The sequence below is a fragment of the Vanellus vanellus genome, assembly GCF_965231255.1.
Source record: "Vanellus vanellus genome assembly, chromosome: 3".
NCBI lineage: Eukaryota > Metazoa > Chordata > Aves > Charadriiformes > Charadriidae > Vanellus > Vanellus vanellus.
Genome location: NC_138907.1, coordinates 115417320 through 115436187, shown reverse-complemented (window position 1 = coordinate 115436187; position 18868 = coordinate 115417320). Strand labels below are relative to the sequence as shown.

The window sequence follows — 18868 nt, the reverse complement described above, 5'->3', positions numbered from 1 at the left end:
CCAAGACTGTTGTTTTGATAGCAGATGCTTCTCTCTGGTCTGTCAGACAGTGGCTGCAATGGGTGTTTTTCCCGATGCCCAGGTCACAGCAGCCCACGTTCTGTGAGTTCAGGGCTTGGAGTATGCTCCACCAAGAACTCCGGTCTCCTTGTTGGTCTTAAGCTTAAATGGAGCAAATGGAGGGGAGAGGTGAGGCAGGCCTTTGTGTCACTGTCTCGGGTTGTATTCCCCCTGCTAATGGAAATCAACACTGCTTTGAATGTGGTGGTTTTATCTTTTATTTTTTGTTGGGTTTGGTTTGTTGGTTTTTTAAGTGAATATTCCTTAATAAAGCTGTTGCTTTTTATTAACCGGGATAACTCCATAAGCATAGCTTCAGCAATGCTTCTTTCAAGCAAGGGAATTTAATCTGCAGCATTGGTCCAGGCTCCAAACTAGATCATGTTTTCCCTACAGTGTTTTTTTCATAAAATAGAACTAAATTCCATCATTATACAGGGGCATTTGTGAGCCCGGTAGAACAGTTTTTAAAAAGTTACCATCTCTCAGCTGTGACTTACTACCATGTAATACGTTTCCATTTACCAAGATCAAAAATGGCTTGAAAGTAGGGTTATCCACATATGAACTTCAGCAGATGGAGAAAGTAAGATGAAATAGTCTCACTTAAAACTGACAAGTTCCTCTGCCATCAGGGGAATATATTTGGAATACATTTCTGAGAAGCAAAACTCATCTGTGCTAAAGGAAAGATGGACTTCTCAAATGGCACTCATTGGCGTACAATTTTTATGGAAAGTAGTGCACAGGAAGTCTTTGAACCTGCCAGGTTTACAATTTAGTTGTATGCACGTGCTCATTAAATTGCGCTTTTCTTACCCAAGAGTGGTATCAGTAAACTAACACTTTTCTAATCTAAATCAGAACTTTCCTTGGTTTTTCTCAAAAGCAAAAGTTTTTATCAGCTTTCTAAAAAAGGCTTTCCAAAAATAAGAAGTGCGTGCAGTACCAAAACACTGAATGCTCCTTAAGGAAGCAGATTATATCAGTGCCTCGTAGTAGTCATTTGGCAGTATTCCTTTTTCTAGGAAATCTTTTGAACTTAATTCTAAAACATTGTGAATATTTAAGGTATGTAAAACCTAGTGCTTTATAAATGTCTTCTTAATTGCCTTTAACTCTGTACATGGCAATATGGTGCTAGGGCATAGAATGAAAGGTACTGTATATCACGCTTTTACAGTTTGTTTTTGCTGGTGATTTTTCACATTTGTGTTTGTTTTGTGAGTGATTAATTTTTACATATCTATTTAACTTAGCTTGTAATTTTATATGTCCTTTGTAACAAGCTTTTAACTTTGCAGCCTTGTACCGGAAGTAGGTTTCGGTAACTTATGTTTGTGCAGACTTTTCGGTAGCCGTACAGATACCAGCAGAATAGGGAACGACAGACTACAGGTTGACGCACAAAATGGGAAGATTCATTTTTTTCAGTAACCAACCCTGTCTGGCCTGTTTGTGTAGGAAGGGCAGTATTTTCTTTGCTGATTTACCTAATTAGATTGTAAACTCCTTAAGGCAAGACTGTTGTGGTTTTGTGCCTTGAACAGCACACCAAGATGACAATTGCAGAAATTCTATCAAATTATTATCGATCCTTTCAGTCATTGTTTATAAACCATGTTAAGCCCTGTCTAATGAGTGGAAGCAAGTTTTAGCATCAGCATTCCCTATCTCGAATCTGAATTAAATCTTTCATGTCAGATCTGCCTATTATTTTAAAATGCAGCATAGATGAATTCTGTACCACTAGAGCTTGGGCGGGGGGGGAAGATAAATAAAAACGTAGTTCATTTTGCAAAGGAGTCCTGACAAATTGAAAACATATTGTAGCAAGAAGGGACTACTCAAATGCCTGCTTAGTGTTTCTATTTTCAATGCCGTATTAATTCAAATTCGTGCTGCAGTGACAAACATCAACATATTTTGAAATATTTACATTTACAATCCAGTGGATGTAATAAAATGAATTTTATAATCACATAAATCAGTTTGGTTTTGGTTGCAGCTCTTGGAAACCACAAATGTTTCTGCCTTTAATATGGGGGGTTGGTTTTAAGTATGGATGTAGCTTTTCTCAATAAGCAAGCATTTATAATGAAAGAGAATACTTTTCTGATTTCTACATCTCAATTCTTTGGTTACAGAAGCCCTTATCAATTATTTCCCTAGAACATTAGTAGTGAACAAAATCTGTTGATGAAAACCATGGCTCTGCCGTGCTCCCGGGGAGTAAAAATGTAATTTGCAGAACAGATTTCATTGGGCAGAGGGAGGGTGGAGGTCTGTCTGTGTTAGTTTTCCTGCTCACCATTCTTGTATGTAAATAGGCAATCTTTTGTATTTTATCTCAGGGGAAGGAAAGGATTGGATTGGCTGGATCTTTTTATTGGCTTTTTTGTTTTTTAAACAAAACTCTAGGTTATCAGCCAAGTCAGTCAGCACCAGATTCTCAAATTATATAGCTTTAGCAAGAAAGCTTTTACAACTCCACCGGACGTCTCTGTCCTTTAGGATCAGGAGAAAATTATATAGTGGATATTTATGCCTCCGGGGCACAATTTAGATACAGCAACATTCCACTGTTGCTGTAAGTACTGATTTTAAACTAACTGCAATTTCAGGAGCGAGATAACATACTGAACAAAACAACTGATCCTGCGGTCTGCCATGCCAAAGGTCTTATTTATCAGTCATGTATAATGTCCACTGCTTATAATTCTTCAAGTGTATCATCTTATGATTTTTATAAAAGACTAGGTTTCTAAAAGCTATAGAACAAACTTTTGAGGGAACTTTTCATATTTGGACTCCTTCATGTGTGTCGCATGATGAGTATCCGTAAAGTAATATCAAATCTGTGGAACAAGATGATGAGTCAAAACTTTGTGCATTGAAAGTGGATAAAACATGTTATGCGGTTTCAACATTTTGGGCATCTAATAGGATCTGATCTGTGAGGGAAGACAACTATATAAATCTCTGAAAGATTTTTATCATCAGGCAGAACAGTTCAGGGTTTTATTTGAGGGGGGATTGTAAGCGCATTAGATTTTTATTTCAGCACTGGCTATGAGGAACATGCCTTCCAAGTTTGCTCAGACTGCCTGAATTCAGATAAAGGGTATGTTTGTGCTCGGATAATGTGCTGTTGAAGAGATTACAGGTATTTCAACCAACTGCCAGGTTCCCCTTATCATTTATACACTAGCAGTAAAAGCACCTGTAGCCATATACTTCACTTGGTTTTTATATAAACCCAAATGTTTTAAAAAGCTTGTGGGAGCCTTGTCTGATGTAACTTCCTGCTAGCAAAAGGATGTCAGAACTGAAATATTTTGGAGAATTGTCTGATAGATAAGCGGACTCCAGCAATAAATTTTTCAGCAGTGTTTTAGTTTTCTTCTTAAGATTTGCAAGTTACAGCAGGTTCACAACTGGCCGTGTAAGAGGATGGGTGATTGAACATACGCTATGTCACGTCTCTGCTACTGGTAAGCAGAGCATAACTACTTGACAAAAATAGCTGGTTTGGGGGCTAAAATCAAGTAATTCAGTGAAGTGTATTGTGTGGCCATGCTCAAAACCACACAAAATAATAGGTCTCCGATAAAAAGAAAATCTGACTTTTGTCTTTCGGCATGCCACAGCTGCCACACGCTGTAGCTGCAGTTGGCATTCCCATTCAGAAATGTGGTTAGTTTTCTGTTTTGGTCAATATTTGAGAAAGGTGGACGGATTTTTTGCCCTTATTAAGCAGTGATAATATGGGATGAGACAGAACTCCTTTATGGGCCATCCTAAATACTGATAATTAATAACAGGAGAACCTGGGAAAAGACTGAAAAGCAAAGTCATCAGGAGAAGAACATACGATTAAGAGACTGGTTCAGACAGCTGGTTGTATCTAATGCAGTTTTAAACAACACTCAGTGCTGTTTGTGTAGCCTGTATTTTGCTTTGTAATTTCCTATATATTATTTTAAGGAACATTAGCATATGCAAACATCTGCATATTCTTGATTTTTAAACATATGTAGTCCCTCATTGATAATTAAATAGTGTATTTTAACAATTTAACACAAGGTTTTGTTTTACGCAATTTGTATTTCATTTTATAATCCATCATGAGTATCATTTCTAAAATTTATTCCCCTAATTGACTTTCCCATAGAGGTAAATATTTGTGCAGCCTTTTATTTTAATGAAAAACCATGAAGCCAGCTGTGTTCCGCTGCTGAAGAGAAGGCATGAAACTAGGGAAAATCAAGACAGAATTGAGCAAATCTGATGTTAAAACTGGAAGTCCTTGCTTTCTTTTTCCTTGATTTTGTTTTGTGTGTTTTGTTTTGTTTTGTTTTAATTTCATACTCCTTTGTGAGCATCTGAAGTTCAAGCATACTCCTTACTGCCTTGCTATAGGCCTCGTTATTCTGTTTAGTGACAGATTCAGATTACAGGCACTTGTGCCATGAACTGCTCAGAGCCCTGACAGCACGTTATCTTTGCGTAGCCTTCGAGCGTTTTAGAAGGGTTATTTTGGGTTTTGGTTTAAAAGCAAAAAAAAAAAAAAAAAGGAGGGGGGGAAAATCTGAGTTGTGATATCCCATTACCGTGGTTTAAAGATGATCATACTGGTAGAAATGCAGTATCTTGTTGCACTACAGCATTCAGAGTCGTTTCAGTAGATCATTTGGTGTCGCTACAAAGAGAGCGTTTAGTTAAAAGTGGAATGTTTAATCTTTTTGCTGTGTTATTACAACAAACCAACAGGCTTAGCTAACCATGGCAACTTCATCTCAGCCAGCTTTCACCTCTGTTAAGGTGTAAATTCTACCTTTTAACGGAGAGTGTGCTCTGTCTCTGCGGCGTGAGGTGGCTGCTTCCTCACCGTGCTCTCCCTCGGCCTTGGAAAGAGGAGACAACGCAGAGGAAAGCGTATGTTCTCTATGTGTGTGTGTATATGATACACACGTGTGTATGCATATGTATATACACTCATATATATGTGTGTGTGCATATAAATAAAAAACCCTCATTCCAATGTGCTGCTTCAAGTTACTGCTTTCTTGTAGCAAGGAACTATCGCTTTTTTCGTGGTTTGATTGTATCTTCTATTTCTGGAGAATTATAAGGAAAGATTTAGAGACAGAGCAAAGTATCTTGTCATTCAAACTGTAAAGCAGTGCGGAAACTAAGGCAAATGCCTTGATTTACTTCGTAGTATTGATATTTAACTTAAAATGGACTCTTCTGTTTTATAGGAATAACAATATCTTGAAGGTTTTAAATGTTTTATTGTTGTCTCCGTTTCTGGTACATAGTGTTGGTCTTGTGCTCGTCAGGATTTTTCTAGTGATGCTAGTGGGCAAATCATGCATAGATTTCAATCATCTTATAGTGTAAAGGTATATAGTCAAAAGTTAAATACAGCTGCTTCTCAGAAGGTACAATTCTGGACATTGTGCAATCTTATTTAAACAAGTGGGACTACTTATCAATGTGTAACGTGAAGTGTGGACACAATCTTTGCAGAATCAGCGTGTATTTGATGATGATTCAAATCAGGAACGCTGTTGAAAAATATTCCTGACACGGTCGACTGTGTGACCGCTGTCACACAAAGTCGGGCATTCTCGGTGTTAAAGGGTGGGTTTACATCTGAATCTCAGCTTTTCTTTTTTTTTTTTTTAAAAAAGTTATTTTAACAACCACATTGTCACAGGAGTGAAGTAATGCTTAAAAACATACTTGAAACGGAGGTGTGGGTGGAGTACAGGGATGACTGATAGATGCACAGAAGCGTAAGATACGTTGAAGAAGGGAACATAGCTAAGACTTAAAAGATGGGTAGCTGAGGAATTTAAGGTACAATAACACTAGTCATTTTTTGGGGAAAGTAATCATACTTGTCATCTACCATCAGTACTTAGGTATTTTCGATTTGTTGCCCTTTCGTTAACCTTCCATTGCCTCTATCCTTAGTGCTGCATTTTAGATCACCACATGCACTCCTAAAGGTGTGCATACTTACACGCTACGTTGCTACTTTCCAATCTCACCTGTTTCACAGTAAATGGAAGTGATGTGCATTTAAATGCCATATAAAAAGTGAATTTTCGATAGTTTTCTTAAAAACTATAAATAACTAACACTGCAGGAAGTTCACTTTATTTTTATTACTCTTAGTGGGAAGCGTAGGCAACTTGAAAAAGCCCATTGTAGAAAGAAGTACTGCAGAAATGCACGTCATGTTTAAGAATAGAAAGGTAATTCTTCTGAGTTACTTCGATCATATTAATATGTGTTTTGTTATGAAGAATCATGTTGCAAGGATCCAGCTGTCCAAAATGCAACATTATAATGTTAGATGAATTAACCTCATAAAAAATAAAAGTAAACCTGAGTCTGTGAAGATGCATTATTAGGCATAATTCTTGAATTTAGTTCATGTTGACTAGGATGTCTGATCCACTCTCATCTACTCTCTGGTACTAACGGTGCAATTTCTGTGACAGCTTTTCTCATCTATTAATATTGTCTGTGCTATTTCTTTCCATTTTCACAGTTATTGTTAGGGAAATCTGAACATTTAGTCTGTGTTTTGAAGTAACATGCTGTTTGTGCAAATATATTAAAATGTACTCAATGGACCATCCAGAATGCTACTTGGTTAAAATATTAAGAGCTAGTTGTCTGAAAAAGGAGTTTGGGGACAGATGAGGCAACGTGAGAGCTTCTGTTGTCTAGATAGTACATAATTTGCTAAATTGCTAAATATTTTTGCTCCTTAGAGGTTATCATGTCTTAGGTCCCTTTTACCCTTTCCTGTTTTCCCTTCTGTTTTCAACCTTGTGATTTAAATATTGTAGATGATGATATTTTGTATTAGCAGGTACAGATGGAATTTAGGGATATTACAAGTGAGTAACTGATGCCTGCTATGTGACATTTGCAGTACAGAGAAATATTTTAAACGGACAGGTCTCAAACTTTTCTTCACTATCTAAAATGTTTTAGTATATGGTGCTTTCAGATGTACCCTGGAGACAGAAGTGAACAGTTTTTCTGCACTAAATATTTTAAAGTCACAAACCATGTAGGCAACTCAGTAAATGCATCAGTAATCTTTGTTTTCCAACCTCTTTTGAAAAATTTGTCCTTGATATATCAGAGTTGCTTTGAAAAGAAGGGAATGCAATCTTTAATCTTTTAGAGTAGCTGTGGAACTAAGGAAAACTTTGTCCATGTTTGATGTCTTAGAACTACTTGGGCTGAAACAGAAAAGTTAACAGTTAATGCTGTGTATCTTCAGCGGAATTATAAGATGAAACTGCAGTGTTTGATATCCTGGAACTTTTCGAAGTTTGAAGGAAAAATTCAGTTTGAGTATGTGTTAATAGCGCAGAGGAAGTTACCTTGTTATTCTAACAAATTATTTTTAAACTCCGAGAACTTTTTGTATGTCAGGTAGATTGCGAATAGCTATTCCATTTGTGAAAGCCCTCCTAGCGTGACAGCCAGACTTTTAAACAGAAGCTGCTTCTCATTTAGTAGCAAGTTGGTTCTCATTTATAGCAATCTTCCTTCAACCATCAGACCTTTTACCTCACGCTTCTTTACCATGCAAACTGCAAGCAGTAATTATCTGTAAAAGAACCTGTCATCAACTGAAGTGAATTCAAGTCCCGGCAGAAGCTGCAGGTTTTCAACTTAGGTGGACACTTTTCCTGAGAGAGAGTTGTCTGGTGGCTGGCGGATGGGGGTGGGTTTTCGGTTTTCTTAGGTTAAAACACCTCTACAGAGGAATATTACAGTACTTGTCAGCAAATGTTCTTCACTGGGTAAATTAATTTAGAATCATCTTTTAAGGCTCTTTCCTGTGGGAGAAAAGGTTAGATGCTGTAAACTGAGGTAAAACTAATGAATTTCCATAGGTGATTGAGAGTAATATATATTAAGGAAGCACTAGACATACCCATTCCTTAAAAAATACATGTGCGTGTGTCTATATATGTCTATATATCGAGAAAAGGAAATTTAAGGAATTTTTGGTTGTTTGAAGAACACAGAGATAAGATCCTCTGAACTATTGAATGAATGTACTTAGGTGTAGTTCCTAAAACAATGTAAACCCACACAAGTCATTCCCCATCAACTGTGTGCTCTCCTGTTTTATTTGCATGTATTTGAATATGAGAGGTAAGAAAAGGAGTTTCTGGGCAAATTGCATTCGCTGTGTTCCTGCATTGTTTTACAACAGGGATGTCCTTCACAAATAGTTGATTTGCTTTTAAATCCTTGATTTCTTAAAATAAATCCGTTCTGGGGCTTTGTTTGTTTGGTTTGGTTTTAGGTAGAGATAACAGATATTGAAAATGACGAAAAAAGGTATGATCTCTTCCTGGGACTTCTGGAGTCTAGTCACAGTCCATCTGAGTTTCAGCACTTGGTTTTACTCCTTCAAGCTTGGCCACCAATGGACATGAGCAACGGGTAAGCATTTCTTCAAACAGTCATGTAACAAAAGAGTTCTAAGTCTTTTTGCTTGGTAATATCATGTAGTTTTCAGTCAATGAATTCAAACATGGTTAAAGAGGAGTATGACCTCTTTGGAAAGGGTCATACTGGGAAAAGTAATTGGTTTATTTAAAATTAAAATTGAATCAGTTTCTTGTAAAAACTATATTTATATTTGTAGTATATATCATGAAGGAGGCTGAAAACCATTTTATTTCCTGAATGGTTGCACAGGAGGCTTTTCTACCTGCTTAGTTATGTATTTTGCTCTTATTTTTGGCAGTATGTACGAAATAGAAAGTTCTGACTAAGTTTTCTATTCAACATTATACTTTGCAGAAAAACCTTTCATAAAATCATAGAATACCAGGTTGGAAGGGACCTCAAGGATCATCTGGTCCAGCCTGCCTTAGCAAAAGCACGGTCTAGATAAGATGGCCCAGCATGCAGTCCTGCTGAATCTTAAAAGTGTCCAGCATTGGGGAATCCACCACTTCCCTGAGGAGATTATTCCAATGGCTGATTGTTCTCATTGTGAAAATTTGTCCTCTGGTGTCTAATCGGAATCTGCCCTGGAGTAACTTGTACCCATTACCCCTCCTCTTTGCTATTTGACTCCTTGTAAAAAGGGAGTCTCCATGTTCTTTGTAGCCATCCTTTAAATACTGGAATGTGGTGATAAGGTCTCCCCTAAGCCTTCTTTTCTCAAGGCTTAACAAACCCAGTTCTCTCAGCCTTTCCTCATACAGTAGGCTTCCCAGTCCTTTGATCACCTTTGTGGCCCTTCTCTGGACCCTCTCCAGCCTGTCCACATCTCTTTTGCATAGTGGGTACCAAAACAGAACACAGTATTCCAGGGGTGGCCTGACAATGACTTCTTTGTCTCTGCTGGCGATGCACTTGTTGATGCAAACCAGCATCCTGTTGGCTTTGCTGCAGCAGCCCACTGTTCACTCATATTGAGCTGCTTTTCCACCAGCACCCTCAGGTCCCATTCCCAGAGCTGCTCCTCAGCCGGGTTGATCCCAGCCTGTGCTGCACTCTTGGATTATGTTTCTGAGGAGCAAGACCTTACGCTTGTCCTTGTTGAACTTCATAAGGTTCTTGTTAGCCCACTCTTCCAGTTCATCCAGGTCTTCCTGCAAGGTGGCTTTCCCTTCCAAAGTGTCCACTTCCTCACTCAGTTTGGTGTTACCAGCAAACTTTCTCAGGGTACATTTGATCCCATCATCTGGAAGATATTTGAAAATATTAAACAGCATTGGGCCCAGTATTGATCCCTGGGGGACCCCGCTTGTGACAGGTTGCCAGTTTGAAAAGGAGCTATTGGCCACCACCCTCTGGGTGAGGCCTGTCAGCCAGGTCCCCACCCACCGCACAGACCACTTGTCTAGACTGTAACACATCAGTTTCTCTAGGAGGATGCTGTGGGAAACTGTTGAAACCTTTGGGATCACAAAATGGTTTAGGTTGGAAAGTTAAAGATCATCTAGTTCCTACCCCCCTGCCATGGGCAGGTACACCTCCCACTAGACCAGGTTCCTCAAAGCCCCATCCAGCCTGGCCTTGGAACACCTCCAGGGATGGAGCCTCCGCAGCTTCTCTGGGCAACCTGTGCCAGTGCCTCACCACTTTCATAGTGAAAAATTTCTTCCTAATATCTAATCTAAATCTCCCCTCTTCCAGTTTGAAGTTAATGTTCAGGTGGCTGTGCCAGTCTGCCGGAGGTCTGTGAGGGTAATAGTACCAAGCAATCGTGCTTCTCTTTAGATCCACTACCTATTATTCCTGTCTCTGAATAAAGTATCCAAAAGTAAAGAATATATACTAGGGCAGGCATATCCTAGCCCAACAATTTAAAATGAAAATAATTATTTAAAACTATTAAACTATTATCAAAAAAAAGCATTGCACTCATCAGAATAAGTATTCATTGAAAGTGTTAATTTGCAACATCTTGACTACGTTATTTTTTTACTAACTCTTGGTTTTGTCTGTGACTTTCTGAACACATTTAAATTTAAAAATTTTAGCTGTTCTATTCTATAACTGATGATCACTTCTAAGATATAAGGATTCATATAATCTTATGTTATGAGGCAAAAGTCACATATCTTTCAAGGAGAGCAATGCTATTAATAATTTTTTATCTAGGCAGTACAATATGCCATGTTCTATCTGATGGTAGTTAGGTTAGAGACATTAGATGGTGCTTCCATTGGATTACTTTGGGATATTGGTTACAACCTGTTTTAACTTGGGGACTACACTCCCCAAAGTATTTATGTGCATTAATTTGTCAGAAAAGTTAAGGCTTATCTTTTTCTGAGAAGTCTGAGAATCTTTTCTGTACTTATAGAGAACTTGTCCATTAGCACGTAATCTGTAAAATTTATTGACTTTCAAGCCTGCAGTTTGTTTGCAGTTTCTGGGTGAGCATTAGCCAGTTTTATGAGCCAAAAATTGTCTTCAGTGCATTAAGAAGTACAAGGACTGCTGTGTGTTCTGTCACAAATTCATATTCCAACTTAACTTTTTAGTTTTGTTTTATTGTAATTGAAAATTGGATGCCTCGCACTTTGTGGGAACTGTCAAACTTTGTTAAGGTAGTGTTTAGATTAAAAAAAAAAAAAGTGGAACAAAGGGTCAAGTGAAATATTGCTGCAATTAGCAAAATTCTCTTTCCTTTAGTCTTTCTGTTCAACTCAAGATTTTGTGAAAGAAGAACCCTTCTTGTATATAGGCAGTTCTTGTCTACTGCTCTGTAACAGAGGAAATTTAAAAATGATTTAATTTTATCTCCCACTTGGTGTTCTGTTCCTTCAGGCTGACTTCCTAAAGTGACGAAGAGAGAACTAAATAATGATTAAATGTGATTTGTAGTCAAAACTAACAGTGCATTAAATTTCAGAAGTGGAATACCTCTTAGTTCCAAGATCTGCGAAGTCTGAAAATTTGCGCAAAATACTTAGATCACCTGTATCATAACGCATTTGGGGCCTAAAGTAGTTAGTACAGCTTCTAGGCATTCACATAGTCACAATTGTGACATTAAAAAATCAAATTGGCTAAGATAAGGGGCAAGAGAACAGGGTAAATTAATTTGCAGCCTTATAGGTGATTCTGTGATTTTCGTGTATTTAGCAGTAGTTGAGGTCAGAAGGGATCTCTAGAGATCCTCCACCCCCCTGCTCAAAGCAGGGCCAGCTCCAGCAGGCTGCTCCAGGCCATTGCCTTTGGTTTTGAACATCTCTAAGACTGGAGACTCTACAACAACTACAACAAAAACATTTTTCTTATGTTTTAGTAAATTTCTAGTTGTGTTTCTATTTGTGCCTAGTGCCTCTTGTCCTATCCCTGGTGATCCCTGAGAAGAGTCATGCTCCCTTTTCTTTACTTTCCCCATCGGGTATTTATACAATAGACAAAAGTCCCCTACGCCTTCTCTTTTCCAGGCTGAACTAGTCCCAGCTCTGATCTCTCTCAGCCTCTGCTCATGGGACAGATACTCCAATCCCTTCATCATCTTTGTGGCACTTTTCTGAACTCACTTCAGTATGTCAGTGTCACTGGAGAGCCCAGAACTGGACTTGGCACTCCAGATGTCTCACCAGTGCTGAGAAGAGGGGAAGGATTAAGTCCCTCAGCCTGTTGGCAACAGTCTTCCTGATGCAGCCCAGGATGCTGTTGCTTTTCTTTGCTGTGAGGGTACATGGCTTACTCATGGTCACCTTGTTGTCCAGGCTTCTTTCCAGCTGGTTGGCTCTCAGCCTATATGGAGGATTATTTATTCCCAGGTAGGGGGTGGACTCTGGATTTCACTTTGCTGAGTTTCATGTGTTTGGTCTCTGTCCGTTCTTCCAGCCTCTTAAGGGTACCACTGAGTAGCAGCACAACCATCTGGTGTATCAGCACTCTCTCCCAGTTTTGTATCATCTGCAGACTTCCTGAGAGCACACTCTGTCTGATGGTCATCCTGGTCCTCAATGAAGATGTTAAAGTATTGGCCTCAGTATAGACTCCTGGGGTCCACCTGTGGTCACTGGTCTCCAGCTGGACTTTGTGCCACTGATCACAACCATTTGAGCTTGGCAGTTCAGCCAATTTTCAGTCTGCCTCACTGTCTACTTATCTAGCCCATACTTCATCAGTTTGCCAATGAGGATGGTGTGGATGACACCGAAAGCCTTGCTGAACGAATTCAAGGCACATAATATCATCTGTCATCTACCAAGCCGGTCATTTCATTGTAGAAGGGTATCAGGTTGCTGAGGCGTGATTCCCCCTTTTTAAGTCCATGCTGACTATTCTCAGACTGCTCAGTGTCCTTCATTTGCTTGGAAAGGCTTCCAGGAGGATTTGCTTCATCTTCTCAGGAACTGAGGTGAGACTGACCAGCCCGTGTCTTGAGACTTTGCGCTAAGAGCAACTGCGAATTTTACCCTGTGATTAGATTTATTTATTTAATGATTTCTGTTATTTCTAAAAATTCAGCATCTCTTTTCACTGCTTTGACTTTGCCAGGAGGCTTTGGAGAGCCTTCAGGAGAAAAATGCTCCCTTCTCATTCACTGGTAATAGCCACCTGCACTGGTTTCATGGAGAACCTCTGACTTAGGATTCCCAAATGTAATTTACAGTGACGACTCCCAACTAGTTTTCCTAAACTTGGCACTGAAGTGACAGTTGTCATCTCCAGGGAAATAGAGTAGTCCAGATTTGCCAGATTTTCCTGAGTTTCCCTGAAACTCCAGGCAACCGAAAAAATGAAGACAAATTTAATTAGTGGAGCAAGCAATTGTGTTCATAGTGTAGGAAAACATCTGTTTGGGGGTTTGTTTGTTTGTTTGTTTTTAATGGGGGTGGGCACAGCATAGTTACCACCATTGTTTCATTCTTCAGTTCTCTCTGCTAGCCTGAAGGGTGGGAAAACACCTAGTCTATTCTCTTCCCTGCCATAGCACCATAGCAGTGTTTTGCTTGGAAGAAGAGTTGGGGCTGCATCTTGAAAGAAGTGATAGAGATTAAATTCTCCTTCTGCCCCCGTCCTTTTTTTTTTTTGTTTTCTTGGTTCTCTTCTTAGTAAGAATGTTGTCAGTTTTGTTTGTTTCTTTATTTAATAAGTCAATGACAGTTCAGTTTTCCTTTTCTTCCTAAGAGTTGTCCTGATAAAAAAAAATCATACAATCATAGAATTGCTGAGGTTGGAAGGGGACCTTTCAGACCATCAAGTCCAACCATGAACCTACCCTGACAAAACCACTTCTACACCATGTCCCCAAGTACCACATCGACCCTTTTTTTTTTTTTTAAACAACTCCAGCTCACCAGCTTCATTGCCCTGTAAAATGTATCGAAGGGGGACATTTTTCACTCCCGGGCGTCTTTCTGTGTTTATATTCCCATTGCTTTCCATTTATTATCGCTTTTGTTTCTAACAGTGCTTGCAAGAATGAGTGCTTTATAAATCCTGTGTCAGCAGGAATACTCATTGTGGCTTGAAAGTCCTTCTTTCTAGCTCATTGCTAGTGCTTTCAGAAAACATATATGATATTTTAATAGTAGACAGCATGATCATAGTCCTTTTTGTAAATTATCTTTTCCTTCATTTACTTGTATTGACTCAGTCAAATAATTTTTTGAGATTTTTTTTTTTGGGGGGGTGCTTTGATTTTTTTTTTTTTTTTAATCTGTTTTTTTTTTTAACAAGTCTAAAGGGCAAACATCAAGTACTTGTTACAAGGACTGAACCTAAATTTAAATCTAGGGTGTGTAGTTTTATGTAAAACTAAAATGTGTATTTCTTACTTTTGTCTACAGAAATAATATATTTGGTGTGCAGAAATGTTCTCAAATTTAATTTTGACTTTTATAATCAGCGTGCTGTCATTAAAATGAATTTGAGTGAACTCAAAACATCTGTCTTAACAGTTAATAGCACTCCTGAAAGGAAGTTCTGTCCTCATTCCACCCTCAGTCCCACCACCTCAAGTATGATTGGTTTTAAAAAGTCAGGTACAGTTCTCTTTAGTGTTCCCTAATATGAGACAGGATTAATTCCATAAACTCTTGTCAAGTAGATAGTTACGGAATCATGGAGTTTCAGAGTTAGAAGGGACCTCTAGAGGTCACCTAGTCCAACTCCCCTGCCAAAGCAGGATTGCCCAGAGCACATTACTCAGGACTGCATCCAGGCGGGTCTTGAAAATCTCCAGAGAAGGGGACTCCACCACCTCCCTGGGCAGCCTGTGCCAGTGCTCTGGCACCCTCACCGGAAAGAAGTGTTTCCGTGTATTTGAACGGAATTTCCTGTGTTCTAACTTGTGCCCATTGCCCCTCGTCCTGTCACTGGGAACCATTGACAAGAGCCTGGCTCCATCCTCCTTCAACCCACCCTTTAGATACTTGTATGCCATAATAAGGTCTCCCCTCAGCCTTCTCTTCTCCAGGCTAAAGAGTCCCAGCTCTCTCAGCCTTTCCTCATAAGGGAGATGCTCCAAGCCCTTAATCATCTTAGCTGCTCTTCGCTGGAGTCTCTCCAGCAGTTCCCTGTCCCTCTTGAAGTGGGGAGCCCAAAACTGGACACAGTATTCCAGTTGTGGCCTCACCAGTGCCGAGTAGAGGGGGAGAATGACCTCCCTCGACCTACTGGCCACACTCTTCCCTGTGCAGCCCAGGATTACATTCTTTTTCAACTGCCTGTTGTTATAGTGTACTGGGAATAGTTTATGTTTCTTTTTAATTATTTTGAATTTTATTAATTCGAATTATTTTGCTTTGTAAATCCTTGAGTTATTCATGCCAGCCAGGCAGCAGAGTTTGTGCTCTAAGTCTGAGGCCCAACAGCAATCAAAAAACTCTTTGGTACTTTCCACCTTTATCTGAACCTTCTCTCCTCTCTCTCCTCTCTCTCCCCGTTGTCGCTGACAGTAGCTATCGTACACCCATCTCTGCATCCGTGGGAAGGCGGCTGCAACCGCACTCCGCTCTGCTCTGGCGGCTTCTCCTCTTCTTCTGTTGCTCGTTCTTCCCTCTTCTACCTCTGTTACATACTTCCATCTTAACAGCATTCAATTATGCTTAGCAGCCTACTTTTTTTTTTTTTTTTTTAATATATATGTTCCTGAAATTGTGTTTCTGACAAACCTGCCTTTATGGCTGGGTTAGAGTAAGGAACAGGAACTGTTTTCTTAGTGAAGTTTTTGGCAATCTTGTTTTAAAGCAAGTTATATTCAGAAACTCTTGAGCAAATAGGAAAACTATGAGCAGTTAAGCCGATTGTTTAGCCCTGTGTATTAAGATTTTTGTTTAATCTTTACTTATTTGTTCCTGCTCTGCTTCAAAAAAGAGCCATTGTTGCAAACTGATTGTTTACTGCCGATGTAATGATATGTGCAGGAACAGGGGAATTTAAGTCTGAGTCATTTGAATACTCGGAATTTTGGTTTTCAACCAAACAATAAATATCTGATACATATAAAGGAATATAAAGCTAGAAAATACAATTTACATTCTATAAAGGCTCAAAAGGAAGAAGTAAAATAACTGGTTTGGTTTTTTTTTTTTTAGTAACCTTTTATTATTTTTTTAAGAATTGTTGTGACCTCTTTGTTAATAACTCTGTGCTTTTCAATGTGTTTTTTGAATCCTTGTATTTTAAAACGCTCCAGCTAGAATAACGCTCATTATTCACCTGCAAATATGATTCTTTTCATATCATAATATGCCATGTTGACTGTGAGGAAACAGAGGAGGTAGCTTAGTTGTTTCAGTCAGCCCTCAAAACCATATACTTTTTAAAATTTTATTTTCAGACCCTTGTTATGCATGCATGCTTTTCCGTCTAGTTGTCTTGTATTCAGATGTCATTTTAAGCACTTCATAAAGATTTTTTTATTTTTTTTTTTTTAAAGATTGACAGTACCTGAAGCTCTGCAGTCTTTGGAACTTGCTGCCTACATTCAAAAGGCGCTTTTTTTTAAATATTTATTTTAAATATTCATAGGTGTTTTGCAACTCAAAAAGACCAGCTTTTAAGGACTCAACAGCTCAATTCACTCCCCCCTTTTTTTTTCCCCCCCCAGCTTAATCCAAAATTTCCCTCTTTTGCTTTTAGGCAAAAAAAATAATGCGTTCATGCTCAGTTTTTGAAATATTTTTGTTTTTTTTTTTCATGTTGAGAAATATATATATATATATATTATTTTTTTTTTAAACCATAATTGAACTAAGGTAAAATTCAGGAGAGAAGAAAACTGAATTTTACCTGTAGGTGACAGATTTTTGGTAACTGAATCTTATCTGTTATCTGCCATCTCTAAATAAAAATATTTGTTAATAGATCACACAAGTATTTGAAATAATTATAAAGAATTGTGTTAAGAAAATCTTTATATATGTAAAGTATATATCTGATACTTTATTTAAATAAAGAAGCCTTGTGGCCTTGCATCTTTCTGCTTATTTCTGACTTCTGTGTTTTTCAGTGCGATTTTTGTTTCCTTTTCCTAATGGGAGATTCTTATAGGTTTCCTTAATGTACTCTGGAGGCAGCAGCTATAAAAATGGAAATTCATTATGACTCTCCATGCCTCTAAGCAAGAGATGGATCACATGGCAGGAGCTATCAATTTAACCTGTGGTAAAGATGGAGTTACAGGGTTGTTTTTTGTTTTTTTTTTTTTTGTTTTTTGTTTTTTTTTTTTTTCTTCTCCTAACCTTACTGGGGGTTCACAGATTAAGTGCATCATGTTCCGTTTGCTGAATAAGCCGACATCTTTGGGTTCGACCCATCGGGTTGGGAGGAGAGGAGAGGAGAGGAGGAGCTCTGCTGTTCCCAGCCAGGCTTGTGGCAGCTCTGTGCTCAGTGACTGTGGCTGATGGAAAGGCTCAATTAAGTTGTCAGAAGGAATAAAGATAATGACTTCTGTTTAGTCTGCATTCAAAGTTACTCATTCCTAGCATCTCTGTCTGGTTTCCATGTTAGGATATGATATCAGCTCCATGCGGAGCTGATTTTATTTGTTTACAGTATGTACTTTTGAAGATGGAAGATAAGCAGGAGAGAGCTTTCATATATGAAATAGTAGATATCGGTGGTTGTCCCTCTCCAGAGTTATCAGACCTATTCCTTGGTATATGTCAATCCATCAGACAATCTTAATGGGCTCCGTTTACGGTGATATTAATGTGTTATTTTCAACAATTGCTGCTAAATAATATCTTTGAAAAGCAGCACTTTGACACCACTTTACTGCTTCTTCCCACCTGTGCTGGATGAGTATCTAAATTTGCACTAAATTGTAAGACCAGCCTGCCAGATTTGGTCTTGCTGTGATTTGTTTTCTTTTTTTTCTCCTTTGAGCTAAAATGAAGTTTCCCGTGTCTTTGGGTGGCTGATTAATGGCCAAAGAGACTGATGAGGGATTTTTAAACCACCTTCTTCTTTCCTAACTTTATGCACAGATGAACATAGCGGTTGCATTACTGTGGCTTAATATAATCATGATCTAAGCTGTGATTGTGCATGATTTTAGCCCATTGTAGATGGAATTGAAATGCATTAACTTAATTCACATTAGGAAAATGGCAGTGTGAATGTGTTCCAGTGTTACGCTTCATGCTGTCATTTAAAAGCTCCGCTCTGCTGCCCGTTTCTGTCAGTACATCCAGTCCCAGCAAGTACACCTATCCCTAAAAAAAGTAGGGAAGCATCTCCATGATCTAGCAAATAGCGGCTGTACACCACGAAATGTTCCGGCAACAAAACTTAATAGTAAACATTGTCTTTTCCATCATGCATGATAAAATTTACTTGTATCTACTGTCTGCCGTCTGTTTAAGTCTGACTGTGTAACACTGGCACGACATGAAGTTCTGTGTGGAATGAAAAGAACAGTTTAAATATGTAAAAAAAAAAAAAAAAAAAAAAAAAGGTATCTGCATCCTCATCTACTACCGGATGAGTACAGATACATATACGTTCACTCTCCCACCCTGTTTGGATGGGCTATAAAAAAAAAGTTTATTTTTGTTTGTACTTCTTGGACCTGAAAATTAAAATGTGAATCTTGGAAATATTTTCTTCACTCAGAAGCAAGAGACAGATACTTGAGAGACAGATGCTGTTAGAATGTGATCAAAGCAAACAAAATTAGGAATGCTGGATTCCTGTCACCCCTCCCTCGATACCATTCTGCTTGGGAAATTAGCTGGTATAAAGCCAGGAGAAGCTCTTCCTATGCTATTCGAGTTTGATCAGTCTTTATCTGGGGCGTCATTCCTCAGGG

At 38.6% G+C, this 18868-nt stretch overlaps 1 protein-coding gene across 1 annotated transcript in view; it reads left to right on the top strand.

Annotated features, from left to right (window-relative positions):
- Positions 1-18868, top strand: part of NBAS (NBAS subunit of NRZ tethering complex) — a gene marked incomplete at its 5' end in the record, with an annotated part of 193283 nt that overhangs the window by 155980 nt on the left and 18435 nt on the right. The window contains one exon of the mRNA XM_082481713.1: positions 8417-8556. Within this exon, the coding sequence (XP_082337839.1) occupies positions 8417-8556 (140 nt within the window). The remainder of the gene's footprint in view (positions 1-8416; positions 8557-18868) is intronic.